Here is a 23,816-nt window from a genome sequence, read left to right on the forward strand (position 1 = left end):
CACACACACACACACACACACACACACACACACACACACACACACACGGGAGAGAGGAAGAATGAGAAAAAATGAGACTGGCCCTCACACAGCCCAGGCCTGTCTAGAACTCACTGTGTAGCTGACACTGGCTTTGTGCTTCTCATATGCCTGCCTCCACACCTAAGTACTGGTGTTATGGGTAAGTACCTCCTTGCAGGGCAAGGACTTTCTTAAATAGAACTTACTTTTTCCCCTAAAGCACATGGCAATGAGTATAGTAAGCTTATTTCACAATCTGATTTGGGCAAAGGCAGTAGCAATTATACCCTGCGTGGTATTTTCACTATCATTACAACTGCTAAGATGCTAAAAAAAAAAAAGTCAAATGATGCCTTAGTATTATTATAAAAGTAGTCTGGACCACTGGCTTCCTGCAAGGTTATTCGTGTGGTACAGGAGTCATAAAGCACACTTCTGAACAACTGTCCTATGTAAATCACTGGCTAGTGGGAGTTCATTCTTGCCTTACTAGCCATGCTATCACTCGTCCGTAAGCTCAGTACCTAGGAAATGAAAACAGGATCAGGAGTTGAAGGTCAGCTTGGACTACAGGAGTTTCTGGCTAAAACAAGAAAAAGAGGTTTCTTTTTCTAAACTTTGATTGGCATTACATCATTTCACCACCGCTAGAAAACAAAAAGATTAAAAAGTTGCTATTCAATTTAGAAGTGATGCTTTTTAGGAGAGAATATGAAAACTCAAAGACTGGTAGGGGTTCCCAGAGAGGAATACTTCCATGTGCCCTGCCCAGTGTTCCATTTAAACATTTTATTATTGTTGTTTGTGTATGATGGGCAGAGAACGTACTCCACTGCGTGCGTACAGAGGTCAGAGGACAACTTAAAGTCAGTATCAGTTCTCCTGCCAAGGGCTCTGGGGGCAGGACTCAGTCATCAGCTTTTGTAGAAAGCACTTTTACCTGCTAAGCCATCTTACAAGCCCAGTCTAGTGGCTTTTTATGTGTTGTAGAGGAATTGGATTGAGACTGAGACAGACCTTTTTGGAATTGCTCAGTTTTGAGCTCATCAGAGGCTATACCTACCCTTTACAGGTTTTCATGACACAACCAGAGAAATGGCCATGCCTTACTCACCCACTAGTCAGGTGCCGTAGAACTAGCCGTTCGTGGAGGGATGACTGACTCAGGATTTCCATCAAGCAACAATTTTACAACTAGGTATCCATGTACCTTGCCTAGAAATCACAGTGCATGTTTTGAACTGGGTTCAAAAATTTTTAATTTTTTTTCTACCACTGGATCTGGTGATGAAAAACTGTAATCCCAGTTACCTGGGAAGCCGAGGCAAGAAGATCACAAATTAGCCTAGCTGAGCTGTGGAGTGAGTTTTGAGCCAACCTGGGCAATTTAGCTAGATCCTATCTAAAAAAAAAAAACAAAAGGGGGAATGTCAGGTGTGGTTGGTGACGCTAGCCTGCAGTCCCAGCACTTGGGATAGGTGGAGTCAAGGTCAGGCTGGAGAGATGGCTCAGTGGTTAAGAGCACTGTCTGCTCTTCCAAAGGACCCAGGTTCAATTCCCAGCACCCACATGGCAGCTCACAACTGTCTGTAATGCCAGTTTCCAAGGAATCTGATACATTCATACTAATGCACATAAAATAAAATTAAATAAATTAAAAAAAAAAAAAGTTCAAGGTCATCCTTAGCTACTAACATACTTGAGGTCAGTGGAAGCTATGTGACCTCTTGTCTCCCAAACAAAAACAAGTTGTAAACACATTTCACTTTATGTAGATGGTACATCTATATATTAGCATTTGGGAGATAGAGGAAGCAAGATTTTTAGTTCCCTGCTTGCGTGGTCTAGTAATAAGTTCCAGGCCAGACTGGACTGTATGGCAAAACCATGTCTTAGAGAAAACAAACAAAAGCAAGAAAATATTTTACAGACAACTGTTTCCCTTGTGTTGGAATTGCAGCTACCTGGAAACTTTTGTTTCTATGTATAAAGATGTCTCTGGTGGACTTGGGGAAGAGGCTGCTAGAAGCTGCAAGAAAAGGCCAAGATGATGAAGTGAGAACGCTGATGGCAAACGGGGCTCCATTCACTACAGACTGGGTAAGCTTAGCAGAAGGCCCCAGTGACTTCCAGAGTGTGTCTTAACCAGGCTCCTAAGGCTAAACAGGCATGTTTTTTTCTTCACTGTTTCTGTGTCATTTCTCCTACAAGAATTATTTGTTTCACCTGAATATATAGTTTCCCTTTTTAGTTTTCCAGTTTGAAAGTTTTCAGTGAATATATAGGTAGTAATTGTTTCATACTTGGAATTTTTCCCTCTTATTTTATTTTTGATATTTTTATTTGCAGGTATGATGTGCATGCTTTTAGTCCTAGAACTTGGGAGGCAGAAGCAGGAAGACTTCTGTGAATTTGAGGCCAGCGTGGTCTGTATGGCAAGCACCTAGACAGCCAAAGCTATATAATGAGACCCTATCTCAAGAAATAAACAAAGGAAAACCTCCCCAAAACCATCCTCTGACCTCTACACATATACACCTGTGTGTGAATGCACAGACAAATATATGCAAATAAATATACTGACACCAGGCATGGGAGTATACATCTTTAATTCCAGCACTGGAGAGGTAGAGGCAGGCAGATTTCTGTGAGTTTGAGACCAGCCTGGTCTGCAAAGTGAGTCCAAGACTACCAGGGCTACACAGAGAAGCCCTATCTTGAAAAACAAAAACAAAACAAAACAAAAAAAAGGTTTAATATAATGAGCCTGTCAACCAACTTGGAGACCAAAGAGTTTCAGAAGGTAGCAGTCACAGATTTTCTTGTTTTGTTTTTTTTGGTTTTTTTGTTTTGTTTATTGTTGTTGGGGGGGGGCTGTCAAGACAGGGTTTCTCTGTGTAACCTTGGCTGTCCTGGAACTCATTCTGTAGACCATGGTGCTGCCCTCGAACTCAGAGATTGGACTGCCTCTGCCTCCTGAGTGCTGGGATTAAAGTTGTGTGCTATCACCACCTGCCTTTCACAGATGTAGGCATAAGGTTTTTGTGTAATTCAAATACTGATTTCTGGGCTGGAGAGATGGATCAGAGGTTATAGAGCACTGGCTCTTCTTCCACAGGTGCTGAGTTCAATTCCCTGCAACCACAGTTATCATCTGTAGTGAGATCTGGTGCCCTCTTGTGTGCATGTACACATGCAGGCATAACACTGTATAAACAATAAATAAATAAATATTTTTTTAAAAATACTAATTTCTCTATCCCTCTATATCTGGTTGCAATCCTTGTTCTGAGAATCTCCTGTCTCAGTATTGTATAAACACTGCTCCCCAATTGTCCCCTGATTTGCCAGTAAAGCAATTTATAGTCAATCACTGAGCAGGGGAGAGAATAGGGCTGGTCTTTCTGCCATCCAAGAGAAGAGGAATTAGAGGAGGAAGAGGGGGATTCAGCCACTGGCAGATGTCCAGGAGGGACCAAGAGAGAGAGAGAGCTCAGCAAGGAAAGGTACAAAGTGAAAGTATCTCTAGGGTGTATGCTGGGAGGAAACCAGATTAGATTAGAGGGTTAAGAATAGATTAATAACTGCTCAGTTCTTTCGTTGTGAAGCTTGTTAAAACAGTCTCAATTATTTGTGTGCTAGCCAGGTTAAGAGAGAAACTGAGAAACACAGTTTTATAAAAATGACTGACATACACAGATTTTCTAAATATTGACTGATGTTAACAGTTAACAGGTTTAATGGAGTGATGACTATTGTGGCATAAATGTTTTATAACTTCAGGGTCCAACTGGTTCATTTATTTGTTTTGTTTGTTTTGAGGCAGTGTCTCTCAATAAAGCCCTGGCTGTCCTGGCCTCCATCTCATAGAAATCAGCCTACCTCTGCCTCCCAAGGGCTGAGACTAAAGGAATGTGCCACTATACTCAGCTCAGATACTCTTTTTGATACTAAAACAAGAAAACTATCCTATAAGCCATGCTTAAAATCCTGTCCTTTAGTGAGTCTTACTCAGTAACTCTACCTCACTTAAAGTCATTATACTTCATATTTAATTTACAGCCCTTCACTTGTCCATTAACATAGTAATTTCATTTATTTTTATTGTTTTTAATGATGTATATATGTATATATGAGTTTGTATGGGGGTATGTGCATGTGAGTACAGGTGCCCTTAGAATCTAGGGGTTGGGTCACCCACCGCTGAATAACAGCTGTGAATCACCAACATGGATGCTGGGATTGAAGTCAGAGCTCTTACCCTCTGAGTTCTTTCCAGCCCCTGTAGATTAATTTTTAAATTCTATAATTTTCAGTCTTCTCTGCTCAGTAAGATTCTTTCTCCAACGATGACTCCTTTAGATCCATTTCTTGTTCATACATCTCTCCACTCTCCGCACAGTGGACTCAGTGAGTACTCTTTTTTTCCACAGCTTGGAACATCACCTCTTCACCTTGCAGCCCAGCATGGTCATTATTCCACAGCAGAAGTGCTCCTCCGAGCAGGTGTGAGCAGGGATGCCCGGACCAAAGTGGACAGAACCCCTTTGCACATGGCTGCAGCCGATGGACACACACACATCGTGGAGCTGCTTGTTAGGGTAAAGGGAGAGGAGTGGTGGAGTCTGGCGCTAGGGCATGCACCTGTAGTCCCAGACTTGGGAGGCAGAGGCAGGCGGATCTCGGAGTTCCAGGTCAGCCAGAGCTACACAGAGAAACCCTGTCTTTAAAAAAAAAAGAAAGGGTGGGCGATAGTGATGGGACTACGCTGTAAAGAGACATTCGCCTCCCCTTTTGCCTCCCTCTCATGGTTTCTTAAGTAATGGGAGGAAAGTGAGCTGGAAAGACTTAAGTGATCATTGATTTGCATCTCTTTATTTATTATTAATTTATGCATGAAAACCGTGTTTCAAGAGTCATATAGATGATTTTGTTTTCTATTTTTTTTTTAAAGCTAAACAGATTTTATTGATTTTTCTTCATTCTTTTTCTGTAGGTGTTCTCTGTACTTATGCCTATTTTTTTTCAGGCCCTACTCAGCTTTCTGCTAATAAATGCAACAAAATCTGTTCCTCCCCCCTTCCTCGACCATCTGTGAGAATTTCCAGTGATGTCCTTAGCAGACCCACTCATTGAAAGCATAATGTCTCAGCATTCAGGAGGACTTGAGAAATGCTTTTCCCTTTGATATTCCTTAAGTGAGAACTAAAGTTAAATATCTCTATGTAGATATTTTTGGTAATTGGCTCTTTCGCTTGAGTCCTGGCAACCAGCACCTATTGAAAAGTTGCTCTTTTGTAACAGAACGGTGCGGATGTGAACGCCAAGGACATGCTGAAGATGACAGCTTTGCACTGGGCCACGGAGCACCACCACCGCGATGTCGTTGAGTTGCTCATCAAATATGGAGCTGATGTCCATGCATTTAGCAAATTTGATAAATCTGCCTTTGACATAGCACTGGAGAAAAACAATACTGAGATTCTGGTCATCCTTCAGGTATGTTCTTTTATAGTCCCCAAAGTACACGTCAATTTGTAGATTACTTTGAGGGAGCTGAATCCAAACAATTCCCGCATTTCATCAAAATTGTATTTTTAGGACATCTCAGTCATGTGGCTCTGTACCAGCATCTCTCTCTTTCCAGCTGAGAGGCCTCAGGTAGCACACGGTGATCTCAGAATTTGAATACAGCTAAAATTGACCTTTTTCGTTAATGTTTTTTGTTTGTTTGTTTCCAGACAGGGTTCCTCTGTGTAGCACTGGCTGTCCTGGACTTGCTTTGTAGTACGGGCTGGCCTCAAACTCACAGAGATCTGCCTGCCTCTGCCTCCCTGCGTGCTGGGATCACAGGTGTGCACCACCACACCTGGCTGAAAATGGCTCTTGACCCTCCTGTCTCTGCCTCATGTACACTGGAATTATAGATATGTACTACCTTGCCATTGTTTTAAGACAGTCTTACTATGAAGCCAAAACTAGCCTCTCCACCAGGCCTGCACTTAGCTTTTCTTTTTGGTTTTGTTTTAATAGGATCATTCATGGTGATTAGAGAACAAGGTTGTGGAAATAGTCAGTGCTGATATTGCAGAGCAGAACTCCAGAGATATTTTTTCTGGTTCTAAGAGTTGCCTAATTTATGAATTCCTTCCTTTTTTTTTTTTCTTTCTTTCTCTCTCTCTTTTTCCTTTTTTTTTTTTCTTTCTTTCTCTCTCTCTCTCTCTTTTTTTTTTTTCTTCTATAAATGGGTTAAATTGAAAGGAAAACAATAGAGCCAGAACATTTGTTTTTGACTGTCCATTGTTTTTCTCTCCATTAATGTTTCCATTTCTAGCTAAACTAGACTTGGGGCAATCTTAAAAGTCAGGGACTGACACAGTGGTACACTCCTCTGACACTAACTCTCAGTAGGGAGAGACAGGTGGATTTCTGAGTTTGACTTCAAGGCCATCCTAGTCTATATAAGCAAGTTCCAGTCCAATCACCGATACTTAGTGAGACTGTGTCTCAAAAAAAATTTTTTTTTTACCAGTCTTAGAAGGAACCAGGTTCCGTTCCCAGCACCCACATATGGTGGTTCACAATTGCCCAGGGGATCTCATGTCCGCTTCTGCCTTCAGTGGCATCGAGAATCATACAGGCACACACATGTATGCACACACATTAAAAACATTTTTTTAATAAGAAAAAAGTTAGAACCAGGTGTGGTGGTGCACGCTTGTAATCCCAGCACTTGGGGAGGCTGGGGCATATGGATCTCTGTGAATTCAAGGTCTATAAAGCCAGCCCAGGACCACTGAGGCTACACAGAGAAACCTTGTCTTGAAAAACCAAAAAAAAAAAAAGAGAGAGAGAGAAAGAGAGAGAGAAAGAAAGTAAGTTACTCTCGGGGGCTGGAGAGATGGCTCAGAGGTTAAGAGCACTGGATGCTCTTCCAGAGATCCTGAGTTCAATTCCCAGTAACTGCATGGTAGCTCACAACCATCTATAATGAGATCTGGTGCCCTTTTCTGGTGTGCAAGTGTACATGCAGACAGAACATTGTATACATAATAAATAAATCTTAAAAAAAAAAGTTTTTGTCCAGTGCTAGGAGATGCTTAGTCAGGAAAATGCTTGTCTTGTAAACATGAGTTGCTGAGTTTGATCCCAGAATCCAGCTGTGGGCCAGTGAGGTGGTTCAGTGGGTAAAGGCTCTTGCTGCTGATTTGACAACTTGAGCTTAATCTCCGGGACTCGTGCAAGGATAAAATCAAGTCCTGCAGGCATAGCCTTGACCTGCTCTTGTATGACAGACTTCCTGAGGAGACACAGCACACTTTATTTACTTACTTCAAAAAGGAAGCCTATGACAGTCCAGAGTAGCAGTTGTACCAAAAGCCAGTGTGGCAAGCCAATGAGTTTCTGTTGGGGCTACTGACAGATGTGTGGGTGAGGGGTGACGTAAAAGGAGCAGGATAACCCAGAAGCAGCTCCATCCGCAGAAAAGCCACCCAACAGGGAAAGCGCAGCCCTGGAGCAGCACCCAGCTTTTTGGGAGCTCCACACTCCAGTCATCTTCCTTTCTGTAGCTGGCTCTTCCTCCCTTTACAAAATCTTCCCACACATGTTCCTCTCTGATACGCAGCCTTGGCTCTTCTCTTGTTTGCAGCAGAGGCTGTTCAGCCTCTCCTTCCTTTCTGGAGCACATGTTCTAGTTTAGAGGGAATGTTGTAATTCATGCACATGTGTGCCCCGGCACACTAGTGCACAAATGTACGCACATAACAAATAAATTGTAATTAAAAACATTTTAAGCCAGCTGTGGAGACATGTGCTTATAATCTCAGAGTTGGAAAAGCAGAGACAGATAGCTCCCTGGTGCTTACTCGACACCCAGTCCTACCTACTTGATGAACTCCAGACAGTGAGAGACGCTGTCTCAAAAAAATAAAGTAGAGGCTGGGCACAGTGGCACACATGTTTAATCCCAGCACTCAGGAGGCAGAGGCAGGTGGCTCTCTGTGAGTTCGAGGCCAGCCTGTTCTATGAATTGAGTCTAGGACAGCCTGGTCTACACAGAGAAACCCTGTCTCCAAAAAGCAACAAAAACAAAACGGTAGATAGTATCTGAAGAATAGTACTCAAGAGTGCTCTCTGGCCATACACGCACACAAATGCACCCTTCTTCCCACACATCCACACAAAGTCATATCCGTGCAAGGTACTTAGATAATAAGCCCACAATTTGGAGGTAGAAGTAGAAGTTAAACTCAATGGGTGGTGGTGGCACACCTTTAATGCCAGCACTTAGGGGTCAGGGAATTCTAGACTGGCCCAGTCTATGATAATGAGCCCCCAAACATCCAGAGCCACAAAGAAAGATCCGGTCTGAAATAAAAATTGAATAAATATAAGTGTGAAAAGATTTAATTGGGTCAGTGAAATGGCTCAGGTAAAGGTACCTGCCAAAGCTAATGACCAGAGTTGATTCCCACATTGTAGAAGAGAGAAAACCAACCCTTGCCAATTGTTTTCTGGCTTCTACACACATAACCCCCACCACACACACACAAAGAAATGTAATTTTAAAACATTTTAAGTAGTATTCTGTTTTCAGGAAAAAAATTATTCTATGCTATCAAAAGTACAAGCATGTGAAACAACATGGAATGTTTAAAGAAAAAAAGTAGCTATGTCTTCAGAATGAGCAGCAGACATGGAGTTTGGGGACGGCAGGTGTTTGGGAGTTAGGCTGAATCTGTATGTGAGCTTGCATGGCCGCTGACATGTGACTAGTGACATGGTAGTTTTTTTATGGACAGTGGGAACATAGAAGCTTTCTGTTTTGTTTTGTATGTTTTTAAGACTAGATCTCTATATATGTAGTCCTGGTTTTACTGGAAGTAGTTTTGTAGACCAGGCTGTCCTTAAATTTACAGGGATCCACCTGCCTCTACCTTTTGAGTGCTGGGATTAAAGCTGTGTACCACCACCCCAGGCTGAAGGTTTTGTGTTTTTGTTGTTGTTGTTCAGTGGGGGGTTGAAAGATGATCTTGCTATGTGGCTCTGCTTCATCTGGTACTTGCTGGCCACAAACTCAAGGTGATCCTCTTGTCTCAGTTTCTGAAATGCTGGGATTACAGTTTTGAACCAATACATCTGGATTTAGAAACTTAAATCCAGTGATTGTTTTAAAAAGGTATTCAGACATGGTGTATACATTGGATGGAGAAGACAATGCTAAATAGCATATGATTGCTTTCATCAGGCTAGGCAAGCCTACCCATGAGTGCTTCCACTAAAAAATTTGCTAGAGGGGAGAAATAGCAGATTGAAGAAAGAATTTAACAGTATCCGGAAAATGAATAATCTGTTTCAATTGAAGTTTTTAGTCAAGGGGATAATTACATATGAAAAATAGCTGCTTGTGCATTTTCAGTTTTTGTTTATTTTTCATGGCAGCTGGTTTTGCAAAGACTTTCAGTTATTGTTCAAAGTCCTTTCATAACTGGACTTTTTTGGTAGTTAATATATTTGTAGAAAACTTCTGAAAGTAAAAATAAAAGATAAGCATCTTTTCACCAAATTGAGCAGACATCCTTGGAAGCAAGAGTGTAGCATATGGAACTACACTTCAAAATCTGCTACTCATTTATCTGCTTGTTATATGTTCTCTTAGGAATTTCTTCAGTGGCAGAATGGAACATGTTGTAGGATAAGAGTCTAGAGAGTATTTTTCTCCTCAGGGATCTCCTGCCAGCATCTTGTCTTGTGGGTAGCTGATCACAGAATATTAGTGCTACAAATTACTTTTTAGACTGTACAGAGCAGTTCCTTCCCTTAAATTGTTTTTTTAAGTTAAAGAATGCCGAGAGCTTGAGTGAAGGATGTCAAAGGCTTTGTGAGTAATACGCCTTTTCTTTCTCAGGTGGAAACAAGCTTGAAAAAGCAAGCTAACATGCGTGGCTTCAGTCTGAGAAGAGCTGTAGTCTTAATGAGAACCCTTAGCTCCCTGGGCACTGTATGCCAGACTAGCTGTGCTTGATGGAGCTGGGAGAGGGAGGGGCTGTGTGTCCAGTGACTGTATGACTAAAGGTAAATGTGCTGACTTTGAAATGACCTGCTTTGTTTGGTAGGAAGCAATGCAGAATCAGGTGAACGCTAACCCCGAGAGAGTCAACCCAGTGACTAACCCTATGACTGTGGCTGCTCCACTCATCTTCACCTCTGGAGAAGTCGTTAACCTCGCTAGCTTTGTTTCTTCAGCCAACACCAAAGCAACCTCAGGTAACATTCTGATAATGAGGCATCTATTTCAGGCTTAAAAATGAGCAGAATCCCAAGTTTTCTAGATATGAGTGGATTTCTGATACCCACTCTTATAAAAATGCTGGGATTAAAGCTCTGAGTAAAATACTTGCTGCATGTGTAAAGGTTGGGCTCCATCTCCAACAGACAGAAAAGTAGAAGTAAAAACATTCCTCAAACTTTTTTATTGTTGTTTTGTTTCTAGACAGGGTTTCTCTGTGTAGCCTTGGCTTTGTAGACCAGGCTGGCCTTGAACTCACATTTGACACCTTTTGCTTTTTTGGGAGAGCAAGGGAAGGGGTAGTGCTGAGACGAAGTCTTGTAGCCTAGGTTGGCCTTGAATTTGTAATCCCTCTGCCTCCCCCTTCCCAGTGACAGGTCTGAGCCACCCACAGGGCCTGAGACCTACATGTTTTAAACTCTTAAAATGGAGCAAATGAGTTTATTTTTACCCTTTCCTTTTATAAATATGTGTTATATGATGGAGGAACTTGCCTCCTCAAATAAATTCCCAATTCTTAACATATTTTTTCTGTTTCTGACTTTGACCAGGTTGGGTGTGATGGTATGGTGACTCACAGCTCTAATCCCAGCATTGGGAGGCAGAGGCAAGAAGAGCTCTGTGAGTGTGAGACCAGCCTGGTCTATATAGCAGGTTCTAGGCCAGCCAGAGCTACTTACTGAGGCCATTTCAAACAAACAAAAATGCCAAAACCAAACTAAATAAATAGTAAAGTTTGGTGCTATTATATTTCTGTACTCCCAGAATTCAGAAAACTAAGACAGGAAGACTACCAAAATTTCCAGGGCAGCCTGAGCTAAATAAGAGAGCCTGTCTCAAATAAATAAATAGGAAGTGTATAAAAGCAAATGAATAATTCGGCTGGGAATGTTGCTCGCTGATAGAGCACTTGTCTGCCATGTGCAAGACACTGGGTTCATTCCTAATACTAAAGGAAACAAGGTAAGTTGTATAATACCGAAGGCAGGATCTTGAGCTTTTGAGAAGCAGGATGGCAAGTAGAAGCGTGTACATAAACACAGACAGAACTTTGGGGCCAGGACTCTACAAGGGGGTGAAGAGATTGCTCAGTGCTTAAGAGCACTTACTACTCCTGCAGAGGACCCAGGTGTTAGTCCCAGCACTCGCATAGACTCACAACTGCCTGTAACTCTAGTTTCGGGGGTGCAGTGGTCTCTTCTGGCCTGTGTATTCTTTATTGCATGGAAAGGATGCACAGAAGCCCTTGCGGGCAGGCAGGCACACATACACAGAAGTGAAAATAGTAAATACAATTTTATCAAAGGAAAACACACCTGGGGCTAGAGAGATAGCTCAGCCATTAAAGGTAGCTCACAACCAAAACATGAAGAAAAAGCAATTGAACAGAAAAGACTGACTAGCTGCTTATCCTTGGAAAAACTCTGTCTTATTTCCTGATCTATGAAATAGGAATATAGTAGCTTATTTTATGAGCTTGTTGAGACTTTGATTTGGTTTTTGTTGGTGGTGGTGGGTTTGTTTGTTTGTTTGTTTGGTGTTTTTTTTGTTTGTTTGTTTTGGTTTGGTTTGGTTTTTTGAGATAGGGTTTTTCTGTGTAGCCTTAGCTATTCTGGACTCAATTTCTAGACCAGGCTGGCCTCAAATTCACAGAGATCCACCTGCCTCTGCCTCCCTGAGTGCTGGGACCACAGGCATGCACCACTTCACCTGGCTTGATTTTTTGGGTTTTTTTGTTTGTTTGTTTGTTTGTTTGTTTGTTTTGAGACAGTTGAGGCTATGCCTGGTCGAGGTGGTGTACACCTGTAATCCCCACATGTAGCTCACCTCACGTGAGTGTTTGCCAAGCTTTCTCAAGGTCCTAAGCCCCTTCACCAGCACTGGGTCACTCAGGCATGATTTACACCTGAATTCCAGCACTTGGGAGGTAGAAGCAGGCAGATCATCCTCAGCTACATAGTGAATTTGAGGCTATCCTGGACTACATGAGACCCTGTCCCCACCCTACTGCCTCTAAAAAGCATATGTATAGCTTAGTTTTCTTGGAGACAAAGTCTCCTGTAGCTTAGGCTGGCCTAAACTGTGTTTATAGCTTGAAACTTGAGATCCTCCTGCCTTTACCTCCCAAATAATAGGATCATGGTCCTTCCGAACCATACCTGGCAAGGTTAAGTGCGTTTGAACTAGGATTTCAGAGTGTGTTTATGCATAGGACCGACCTCTTTTCTGTTATTTGGCAGTCTGTTTCTTGGAACAGGGTCTCAGTACATAGCCCAGGCTGGCCGGGAGCCCTGCCTCAGCCTTCTGGGCATCGTGATTACAGTGTGTGCTACCACACTGAGCCCTAGAACCTTTCATTTGTTTGTTTGCTTTTTGAGACAGGGGTTTCTCTGTGCAGCGTGGCTGTCCTGGACTTGCTTTGTAGACCAGGCTGGCCTCAAATTCACAGATATCTGCCTGCCTCTCCCTCTGCCTCCCAGAGTGCTGGGATTAAAGGGGTTTATAACCACACCCGGTTTCCAGAACCTGTCTTTATTGAACACTATTAACATGTTAGGACATTTTTTGAAAATACTGTTCTAATAAATCCCCTGTGTTCATTTCTCCTTATTCATGAAAGCTTTTTGAATAACTACTGTTGCTCAGTACTGTAATCCTAGCATTTAGGAGGCTGGGGCAGGTTGAGCCAGCCTGGGAACAGAAGAAGACCCTACCTATCTCAAAAACTCAACCAAAAAAATTTTTATTTTTCAAAAATACTTTGAGTAGTATTTCAAAGTGGTTGATGAAACTTGTATTCTTACTTTTTTAAAATAAACTTGACATTTTTAGTTAATTTTTTTTTTTAATTTGACAATTCACTTTTGTTATCTCTAGCTAATTTAGAGGAAATTGAAGATGGAGATTCTCTTGACTCCTCAATCCAGCAAGTGGTAGGGAGTGGAGGCCAGAGGGTCATCACCATAGTGACTGATGGAGTACCCCTGGGTAATATCCAAACATCAATTCCTGCTGGAGGCATCGGCCAGCCGTTTATTGTAACTATGCAAGATGGACAGCAAGGTAAGTAATGCCCATAGACAGCTTCTTAACTAGAGGCATTTAGATGTCATATTCCCCTAAACCTGGTGCAGTAAAAAAGATTGCAGGAGTGTGGGAAAGTGTGGAGAGTGATAGAACAAAGGCGCTCAAGAGGAAACGGCAGACTACGATGGCTAATTTAATTTCCCTAAGATCCCACTTTGTGATCACCAAGCACACGTGGTGGGACGTGCCTGTGACATTAGCACAGGGGATGCTGGGCACCTTGAACTACACAGAGAGACAATCTCAACAAACAAAACAAGGTGAGATCCCAGGTCAGTAGGCACCGTGCACAGTCAGGTACTGGCTACAGGTTCCAGGCCAGCCTGAGTGACATATGAGTTCAGGGCCCACCAGGGCTACAGAGCGAAACAGTGCCCCGCAAAATAGGCCAAGGATGCGACTCCGTGTGGACAGTGCTTGTGTAATGTACAAGGGAGTTCCCGCCCACACATCAGGGGGATGCTCCAGAGGAACCCAACCTTCAGCACCCTGGGCACGGGCTTCTTCACCTACTGCAGTCTCTGTCATGTTTTGTAATGACACTTCTGGCAGGCTATTAAAGGGTGACACTCACTGCATGTGCTAGTTACTTGTACAAGGAAGGTAGTCTGCAGGTCACCCCTTGAATCCATCACCCTGTACGATCTGACTTTAACCCCAACACCTGTTCTCTTTGGGGCCTTGGAATCCTTTTGTAGTCACACATCCTCCATTCAGGGTGTCTGTACTTTTTCTGTCAGAGTCTCCTGCATACGCCAGGTTCTCATGCCTGGAACCTTTGGGTTCCCCCCGTCTGGGCTCTGCCTATGTTTCTGGTTCTTTCTGTGGAACTGCATCTTACCTTTTGACTTCAAATTCTGTGTTTTGTTGTGTTGGCTTAGCTTTTTGAGACCAGGTCTCAATCTGAAGCCCAGGCTGAGCTTGAATTCAGAGATCTGCTTGCCTCTGTCCCCTCATCACCAGGACTAAGGTTGTGTGTGCCCCAGAGCTAGATATTCTAAACTCTAAAGAAATATCACAAACAATATACTGGGGGGAAGGGTTATGCTTAGTGGTAGAACACTTGCTTGGCATACAAGAAGCCATGTCCAAAATAATATTAAATGTACTTTTTTTCTAGTTAAAATTAAACAATCCTCTTGATATATTGTGTGCTCATCATCTTCCATTGCTGTGCTTTGGCTTGTAGTTCTAACTGTGCCTGCTGGTCAGGTTGCAGAGGAGACGATAATTGAAGAGGAAGAAGAGGAGGAAGAAAGGTTGCCACTGGTGAAGAGACCAAGGATGGCAGAAGTGACGAACAGTGTTGAGGAAATCAAGGTAATGAGATTCTTTTCAGTTAAAGAGAAGGAGAAGGAGGGAAATAGAAGCCATGATGATTAGGGCTGAAGCCATCTTTTTCTCTACCATCTGAACAGTCCATTATCAGGGGTTCTTACTGTGGTGATGCTGTTTGCTTTACAGGAAGACAGTGAAAGAGAGATACTGCAGCAGCAGCTCCAGGAGGCTAATCGAAGAGCCCAGGAGTACAGACACCAGCTCCTCAAGAAAGAACAGGAGGCAGAACAGTACCGTCTGAGGCTGGCGGCTATGGCTCGGCAGCAGCCCAATGGAGTCGATTTCACCGTGGTTGAAGAGGTAGCTGAAGTGGATGCTGTAGTAGTGACAGAAGGGGAAGTGGAAGAAAGAGCAACAGAAGTGATGAAGTCAGGAAGGACCACAGAGCCTCGCACTAGTGTTTCCATAGAAACTGTTTCTTCATAACATGAAAAGGCCACAGCTTGCACTCGTGTATCTTATTCTTTTTACGAAGAGAATAGAGAGGGCAAGTACTGTGTACAAGTTAAGACTGACCTTGAGAACCTAACAGTAGCAGGGCTCAGTGCCTGGGCCCAGGAATACTATGTGCAGCTGGAAAACTCAGGGCCACACTAGGGCCATCTGAGGGACCAAAGGACCAGGACCAAATCTCTCAGCTCACATCATTGCTTTAAACAGAGTACTGGACATTGTGGATTGATTTTGTTTTAAAAATAACTACTTTTATAGCAAAAGATTTTAAGATAATACTTGTAATGCATATACACCAAGAGCCTTTAATAATTATACCTGTAAATTTTTAAGTGACCTGAAAATTTGCCTTAGCTTTATGAAACCAGTTAGGTTGTAGGAAACCTCCTCTTGAGGAAGAGTAAAAGATATATTCTAGAGGAGCAGGACACACGTTCTCCTAGTGCAAAGAAATGTGTAAGCCAGGCGTGCAGGTACACACCTGTAATGTCAGGCTGAGACAGAAAGCTCGTGAGTTTGAGGTCAGCCTGAGCTAAAGCAATTCCTTCAACTCCAGGTATGGTGGTGCCAGCCATAGCTACATAGTGAGATCCCGTCTCCAAGTAAAACAAAACAGGAGTGGAGAGGTGGAGAGGTGGCTGGCTAAGAGTGTTACTTGCTCTTCCAGAGAACATAAGTTCAGTTCCCAGCACCCACATTAGGCTGCTTACAAGTACATATAACTCCCAAACCCTTTTCTGGCCTCAGTGGCTATCCACACATACACATACAAATAAAAAAAATTTTAAGTTAGGTTAGTTGAATGCATTGGTTCACACTTTGGAACCTGAGGCAGGAAGATTGCTACGAGTTTGAAGCCAGCCTGAGCTCCGTAGTGAATTCCAGGTCAGCCTGAGCCAAATGTGGGACTAATGCAAGAACAGAAAATTCAATCAAGTGTGGAAGCACACACCTCTAATTCTAGCATTCAGGAGGTAGAGGCAGGGGAATCTGAATTCAAGGCCAGCCTAGTCCACAAAGAGAGTTCTGGGATAGCCAGGGCTACATACAGAGACACTGCCTATTAAAATAAAAAAAAAAAAAAAAAAAAAAGGGAAAGGAAAGAAAAATTAGCAGAGACTGACTTATGATTGATAAAATATATTTCCATAGCTTAGATACCAGTTTAAAAAAAAAAAAAAAGCAGGCATAGTGGTGCATGCTTGTAACCCCAGCATTTGAGAGGATGAGACAGAAGGATCACTGTAAGTTAAAGGTCAGCTTTGGTTACAATAAAATCTTAAAAATGAACAACAAAACCTCTGAAATGGCCAAGCGTGGTGGTAGTGGCTTCTCATCCCAGCACTTGGGCAGAGTCAGACAGGCCTTTGGGCCTTTAACTAACCTGATCCTCATAGTGAGTTCCAGGTGAGCCAGGGTTACTCAGATCAGGGAAGAGAAAAAAATAAAAAGATGAAAAACCGAGGACGCAGCTCAGTGGTAGGCATGGCGCTAAGTGTGCAAGGAGCCTTGGGCTGTACTTACACAACAGAACGAGGATAGGAGTGCAAAGGAAAAACAGTTGACATCAGATTGTTAAATGCTGAAAAGAAAATTTACTTATGTGGGAGTGTGTGTAAAACCCACACCCTCCAGGCTGTGCTTACAGAAAGAGGCTGCTGAGCTCTGAAACTCTGGTCTTGAGATGGAACCTATATATTGGCTGGATGTTATAAAACTGCAATAAGGAGAGCCGTGGTTGTCCTAACTAACATGTTGCTTCCAAACATCTATTTATATGAAATCAAGCTCAAGACTCTCTAAATTGTATAAATTTGGCTGAACTGTCTGTGTCACACAGGACACTGGTGCTTTCTGTAGCATTTACCCTGTCAGAAGGAAAGGAGTATGGCAGACAGAAGTCAGGCTGCTGCTGTGTAGATTTGCTGCTGTTTGATTCTGCGGGAGTGAATTGCTGCTGCTGTTAGTGTGGCCGGCAGAGCTCTGTGCATTCAGGACAGGCGACGAAGGGAGCTGTCCCACTGCCTCAGAACAAGGAGCCACACATGCAGGCCCATGCTGACCTCCCCTCTCTAACTCTGCACAACCTGTCTGTTCAGACACTTGCAAAGATTTCTAGTGCTGGGTTGTTGGTTTTGAGATGGGGTTTGGGGCAGGCCTCTTTAGTGTGAAGTTTCAGGGTTTTGTTTATTTGTATAGCCAGACATGTTACTTATAACCTCAGGACTCAGGAGCTACAGCAGGAGGAGTGACGTGAGTGTGAGGCCAGCCTGAACTACAGTGTGAGAACTTGTCTCAAAAACAAGACAGCTGGGCGCCGTTGCTCATGTCTGTAATCCCCATTCCGAGGGTCACTCAGGGTCACTGGGGCTCACAATCAGACTACGAGGCAACATAGCGCCATCTCCCTCTAGGACAGCATGGACTACAGAGACCTCTCCTACAGAGAAAAGGGCTGAGACCATAGTCCAGGAGGAGAGCCCTTGCCTCATTTTATGAGGTCCTCCATCCAATCTCCAGGACTGCAAAAACAAAATATTAAAAAATGCTTAAACAGAATGTGATAGTGCATGTCTCCAATCCCAGAACTGAAAGAGGAAGGCAAGAGGTCAAAGGTTGAGGGCCACCCTTGATTATTTATCAAGTCTGAGGCCAGCTTACACCTCGTCTCCCCCAAGGGGCAGAGGACTCCAGAGAACATGGTTGGGAAGAAGTTATGTAGAGTTGCTTGCTTTATTGCAGATTAGAAAAAAACCAGAGGGACATGTGCCAAGTACACGTTTGAATGACTATTGAGAATATGGTTTCCTAATTAGTGATCATGAAGAAAGCATGCATTTTAAACATGGAAAAAGCTTGATACTTAACATGGTTCTGTTTACCTTGATTAGTGGAATAATTTGTTACAGTGTTCCAGAGGTCTGGAATAATTTTTGGCTCAAAATAATCTGCAAACATAATTCTCCAAATAACATTTAACAAATAGAATTGACTGTTAGAGGTTTATAGGCAGAAATAACCATTTGAAATTCATCTTGGCTGCTGACACTTTGGCTAGGTCTGCTTTATGAACATCAGGGTTGTTTCTACTGCGTTGACAGTGGAGGAGGTGTGTATGGCTAAGGATGGAGCTGTGTCTGCTGTGGATCCTTCTGTTCCTGTTTACAGAGCTCTTGAGGAACCCTGAGATGAGCTGCTAGCAATAAGCTATTGTGTGTGCTGTTTCAGAGCCTTAGCTAACTAGAGGGAGCAAGTTTCTTTTTAGATGGGATTGTTTACATTCTTAGAGCATATGTTGACTTTCATTCCCTCCCTTCTTTTAAGGGACTAGATATTAACCCTGCAGAGGAGAACCACAGCCAGCCTCCTGGTTACCTTGGGTCTTCACTGTGGGGACAGGCTCTGTCCTCCTGTGCCTCTCTTCTGAGCAGAGCTGCTTTCCACCTTTAGGGGGACCAGTTTCATTATTCCAAGTCACTTTGAACATGAGGTCTCTGAGATAGGGAAAGAGAGACACAGTGTTTGAAAGAGGCTGACAGGAAGGCCCTCCCATTTACTTGGAATAGACCGCCTATCATGTCAAAAAGGAAGTAGGCTTTGTTCTCCAGTCAAACTAGCATGAGTACAAGACAGTGTGGGAGAGGATGCTTTCAGTTAGTTTGAAATGAAGTACTGAATAGCCAAGCATGGGGCACATGTGTGAAATCCCAGCACTGAGGAGGCTGAAGCAAGAGGATCAAGAGTTAGAGGCCACACTGGGCTACATGTCCACACTGTCTCAAAAACACAGAAAAGATGGGGCTGGAGAAATGGCTCAGTGACTAAGAACACTTACTGTTATACACAAGCTTGAAGGCCCAGATGCAGATCCCAGCACCCACTCTTATCAACCCATGGTGGTGTGGTTCCTGGGGCACCTGTAAACCTAGCCTTCTGGAAGTCAGAGACAGGAGGATCACTGGGACCTACTGGCTGCCAGCCTCACCAAAAAAAAGTGAATTTCAGGTTCAGGGAGAGACCTTGTATCAAAGGAATAAGGCAGAAAGCAATGGAAGGGGACACCAGTGTTCTCTTCTACCCTCTGCCCATAGTCTAAACCTGGACACACACACACACATATACGTCACACACGAAAATAACTAAGTAGAAATTAAGTGTTGAATACACTGATAACAGTTCATGACTTCACATAACCTTCCAGGTCAGCATTTTTCTTTGCTGCTTTTTTAATTTTAAAGCAGGGCTCCACTCTGTAGTCCAGGCTGGCCTCAGACTCAGAGCAATCCTTCTGCCTCCGCATCTTGAGTGCTGGGACTATAGGTGTGAGCCTCCTCTTCTGGGTCGAGAAGATCTGTTGAGAAGATCTGTCTTAGATCTTCTGAGTGGAGACATCTCAGCTTATCAGGAAAGCTGGACCAGTGAGAACAAAGCAGCAGATGAGGGGTTCAGAGCTGGGGCTCAAGCAGAAAGAATGCCAGGCCCAGGACTCATCTACAGTCCTGCAGGGATACAGTGGTAAATTCAGGGCTGTAGGCTAATTCAGTTAATTGTAGACGCTACATTTGCATCTTGGTTGTAAGTCTTTACCCACAAAAAAGAAAAAAGTTACAACTTTTGTCTTTCTGACTTCAGGGAAGTTCATGACAAATACATGTGTCTTCCCCCCACAGCCCTGCCTCTGTGGGGTCTCATTGTTGAAATGCCACAGCAGAGACCTCACGGGCGGCATAGGAGAAAGCATCTACTGGGGTTTTTTCTCTGAACTCAGTGCCTTAAAAGATACTCTTCTCTGTCAAATGTATATTTACTTTTTGTTTTGTTTTGTTTCTAGTCAGGGTCTCACTATGCAGCTCAGGCTGCCTGGAGCTTGCTCTGTAGACCAGGCTGGCCTCAAATTTATAGAGATCCCCTTGCCTCCTGAGTGCTAGGACTAAAGGCATCTGACAGCAGATAGTTTGCTGGGTGCATATTAGCATATTTGTGTGTGAATACATAAAATTTTTCTCAGTTTCCTCCTTGAGGTTCAGCTCTGAAGCATCTGGGATAACCTGGAAGCTTATTAAGTATATAGAGAGTATTTCTTTGAAATCCCTTAATCCAAAGGGGTACAGTGGGGCTTGGGATGGTGGGGGAAGCATTGAATAAAGATCAGTGTGGGAGTTGAGCCCAAAAGAAAGCTGGCCCGTGCTCTTGGGGAAGCAAGCAGATAAGTACAAAGACTCCATTGTCTGCACAGGATCAAAGTGAGTTGCTGCTCCATGGCCGATAGCCTTTTACTCCTGTTGAAGCTGCCTTGATACTTGGAAACCCCTCAGAGCCAGACATGGTGGCACATACCTTTAACCCTAGCACTTAGAAGGCAAAAACAACTGGATCTATGAGTTCCAGGATAGCCTGGTCTACATAGTAAGTTCCAGGCTAGCCAGGGCTACACAGTGAGACCCTGTCTCAGAAAAGAAAAGCTCTTAGGTTCCAGACAGGAAAGAAAGCCCAGGTGAGGGGCTATGGATGAACAGACGCTCTGGGCCTCTGCTTTCCCAGCTCAGAGTCTCATCACATTGAGAAATAACTCATTCTGAGAAAGTTTATGTCCCTGTCCCCTAACGGCAGCCATTTCCAACGCTAGAATAGCTGGGGCACATGGCAAACTCTTGTCAGAAGTTTAACAGTGAGCAGGAGTCACTTTTTGTTCCATTTTATTGGACTAGCTTGCTGTTCTCATGAGGACAGATAACCACTTAGGCCACCAGTATGCACTTTAAGCTCTGAGCTCCTTTTTCTGTTTTGTTTTCTTCTTTGAGACATGATCTCACTCTAGCTCAGGCTGACCTGGAACTCACTATGTAACAGGCTAGCCTCAGACCCCCAGCAATCTCATGCCTTAAACTCCTGTGTACTGGGGTTACAGTGAGCCACCATGCCAGACTAGGTCTAGCTGTATTTTTCTGTGGTGCCTTACCACGTTCGTCGTACGCACTCCATTTCCTGTCACTTTACTTACCAGGAGACCAAAAGCAAGAAGGACAGGAGTTAGAGTTAAATAGCTTTGAGCCTCTGGTGCTGCCCTTTGAACAGTTTTAGCCGCTCCAGAGCTAGGGGGAAGAAGATATTCCTAAACTTTATAATAGTAACTTGCCTTGTTGCTAGCAGGGACTTGCGACCCTCCCTGTCGCCCCTGCCCCTCCCCCACTGTTCTGCTGCCCCACCTTCTTAGGAAGGCTTTGCCAGGCACTGGAACATAGTCCATCATCTCTGATCTGTGGGACCCACCTTTTCTCTCTCTCCTTCCCAAACTCACGTGTTTTGTTCTGAGGTCATTGTTTCTGAGAATCAATGAGCTCATAGCCTATGTTCCCACTTAGTTTCTGGCCTCTTGGGGTGTCAACTGTTACAGTAGCAACACTGCCCCAGTGCTGGCCTTGCCCAGTGGGCCCTGCCAAGGCCATTTAGAGGCGGATGCCTGGAGATTCTTCTCAGTGTCCTCTTGTTTTTCAAATTGTCTGGCAGCTTTATGTACAGTAAACTTTGAAGAAAACAAAAGTTTCTTTTTTATTTAGGATAAAATAGTTGGAACCTGGTGAGCAAGCTTGTATGTACATGTGTGTGGATGGCATTTGTGTACATATACCTATACAGATTATATTATACACAGTTTTGTACTATCATTTAAAATAAAGACCTTTGTTAATAAAATGTCATTCCTGTTCAATTCTTGTCATCTTGGTAGAGAACGTTTCCACTATCTAACCCTGATACACTGAACCAGGGTAAGTGGCTTTGGTGCCTGCCTGCAAGCCTCAATGTCTTAGCTCTTACCTTGGTTTCTTTTGCTTTTTTAAATTTTATTTTGAGACAGGGTTTCTCTGTGTAGCCCTGGATGGCCAGGAACTCCCCCTGTAGACCACACTGTCCTTGAACTCACAGAGATCCTGCTGCATCTGCCGCCCGAATTCTGGGATTAAAGGCGTGTGCCACCACCGAGCAGTCACTCAGTTTCTTTCATGTATGAGGAATACCAGGCTGAAGGGAGCTAGGTAAGAAAGGTAGAGGGTATGAGCAGGACTAGACAGTATTGCCAGCATCTTGGGGCAACCAACTGTGCCCCAAACCCTTTGCAAAAGGTCATTCTAACTGAGCTTACAGACAGTTCACAGCCCCTGCACGGAGGGGCACAGGGCTCTCACCCGATGCTCCTGGCTCCATACCTATTGTAGCAACTCTGCCGTAACTGCTTGTGACCTGGGGAGGGGCCTGTGGGTAAAGGCTTCTCAGGTGCAACCTGTTATGAGGGAGGAGTGCCCAGACCCTTTGAAGTAAGCCCTCATCTATGCTCTGTAAGGAAGCCCAGTAAATCATTGGTTGCACAGAGTGAACTCCTGCCTAAGTTTGTCCTTGGGACCTTAGGAGGAAGGGTAGACATGTTTGTCTCCCTCTGGGAAGGAATTTTAGCAACATCCACAGAGAGGCAGCTCACATCTGTAATCGCAGCACTTCTACTACTGTGAGGAAGGAGGTGGAGCCATAACAATTCCAGAAGGCTTGAGGGATGGCAAATGGCATACACAGAGGCAGACAAGAAACCCATTGGAGCTATGGCGCACCTGCACCCATTCTCTCATGTAAACATAAGCACAATCATACAAAAGGCTTTAAAAATACTTTTTTAATGAAGAACAAAAAACAAAACACGTTGGGCTAAAGAGCTGACTCAGTGGTTAAGAGCACATGCTGCTCTACAGAGGACCCAAGTTTGGTTCCCAGCACCCATGTTAGGCAGGAGGGAAGGATGAGGCAGGAGGAGGCTGAGGTAAAGCCGAGGGCTGAGGCAGGAGGAAGGGCTCACAACCACCTGTAACCTCAGCTCCAGGGGACACACCAAGTCTCTTCCGGCATCTCCACATGTGCAGGTCTGAGCATACAGATACAGATAAAAAAAAGACACTTTTTAAAAAATGTTTAATCTTGATTTGTTTTGTATGTGTGCCTGAGTGGGTTTTGCCTGCCTGTGTGTCTGTGTTCCACGTGCATGTGCACGCAGTGCCCATGGAAACCAGAAGAAGGTGTCAGATCCCCTGGGACTGGAGTTACAGTTGTGAGCTGCTGTATGAGTCCTGGGAATCCATCCTGGGTCCTCTGGAAGAGCAGGCAGAGCTCTTAACTGATGAGCCATCTTGCTCATCAGTTTGTGTTTTTTTTTGCTCAATTTTTTTTTTTTTTTTTTTAAGTTATAGTAAAGAAAGGTGATGTTGAAGAGAAGGCCCAACATTATAGTGATGGTTGGTATTGACTGTCTGCTTGACAGGACCTAGAATCAATCACTTAAGACACAAGCTTCTGGGCATGTCTTCGAGGGAGTTTCTGGACTGGGTTATTTGAGGTAGAAAGACGCACGCTAAATGTGGGCGGCATCATTCCATGGGCTGAGGTCCCAGACTGGGGGGAAAAAAAGGCTTGATGGCAAGCGCCTTTAGCTGGATTGCTTTAGGCATCTAAATTTATCTCAGATTGCATTTAAACTAGAGGTGGGGCTTGAGAAATGGCTCAGCAGTTGCGAACTTACTGCTCTCACAGAGGATCCCAGGTTTGATTCCCAGCACCCACATGATTGCTCCTAATTATCTGTCAC

The 23,816-nt window shown here is 43.7% G+C and overlaps 1 protein-coding gene across 2 annotated transcripts in view; it reads left to right on the top strand.

Annotated features, from left to right (window-relative positions):
• Gabpb2 (GA binding protein transcription factor subunit beta 2) overlaps positions 1-21,908 on the top strand; it is a 31,973-nt gene extending 10,065 nt beyond the window's left edge. For both annotated transcript variants that reach the window (XM_055603764.1, XM_055603765.1), the window contains exons 2-8: positions 1,982-2,121; positions 4,455-4,622; positions 5,326-5,520; positions 10,140-10,290; positions 13,190-13,375; positions 14,589-14,719; positions 14,864-21,908. In XM_055603764.1, the coding sequence (XP_055459739.1) occupies positions 2,014-2,121; positions 4,455-4,622; positions 5,326-5,520; positions 10,140-10,290; positions 13,190-13,375; positions 14,589-14,719; positions 14,864-15,163 (1,239 nt within the window). In that variant the 5' untranslated portion in view covers positions 1,982-2,013 and the 3' untranslated portion in view covers positions 15,164-21,908. The remainder of the gene's footprint in view (positions 1-1,981; positions 2,122-4,454; positions 4,623-5,325; positions 5,521-10,139; positions 10,291-13,189; positions 13,376-14,588; positions 14,720-14,863) is intronic.
• Positions 21,909-23,816: the final 1,908 nt, after the last annotated feature.

Source organism: Psammomys obesus, unplaced genomic scaffold (genome assembly GCF_907164565.1).
Source record: "Psammomys obesus unplaced genomic scaffold, mPsaObe1.curated_primary_1811, whole genome shotgun sequence".
Taxonomy (NCBI): Eukaryota; Metazoa; Chordata; class Mammalia; order Rodentia; family Muridae; genus Psammomys; species Psammomys obesus.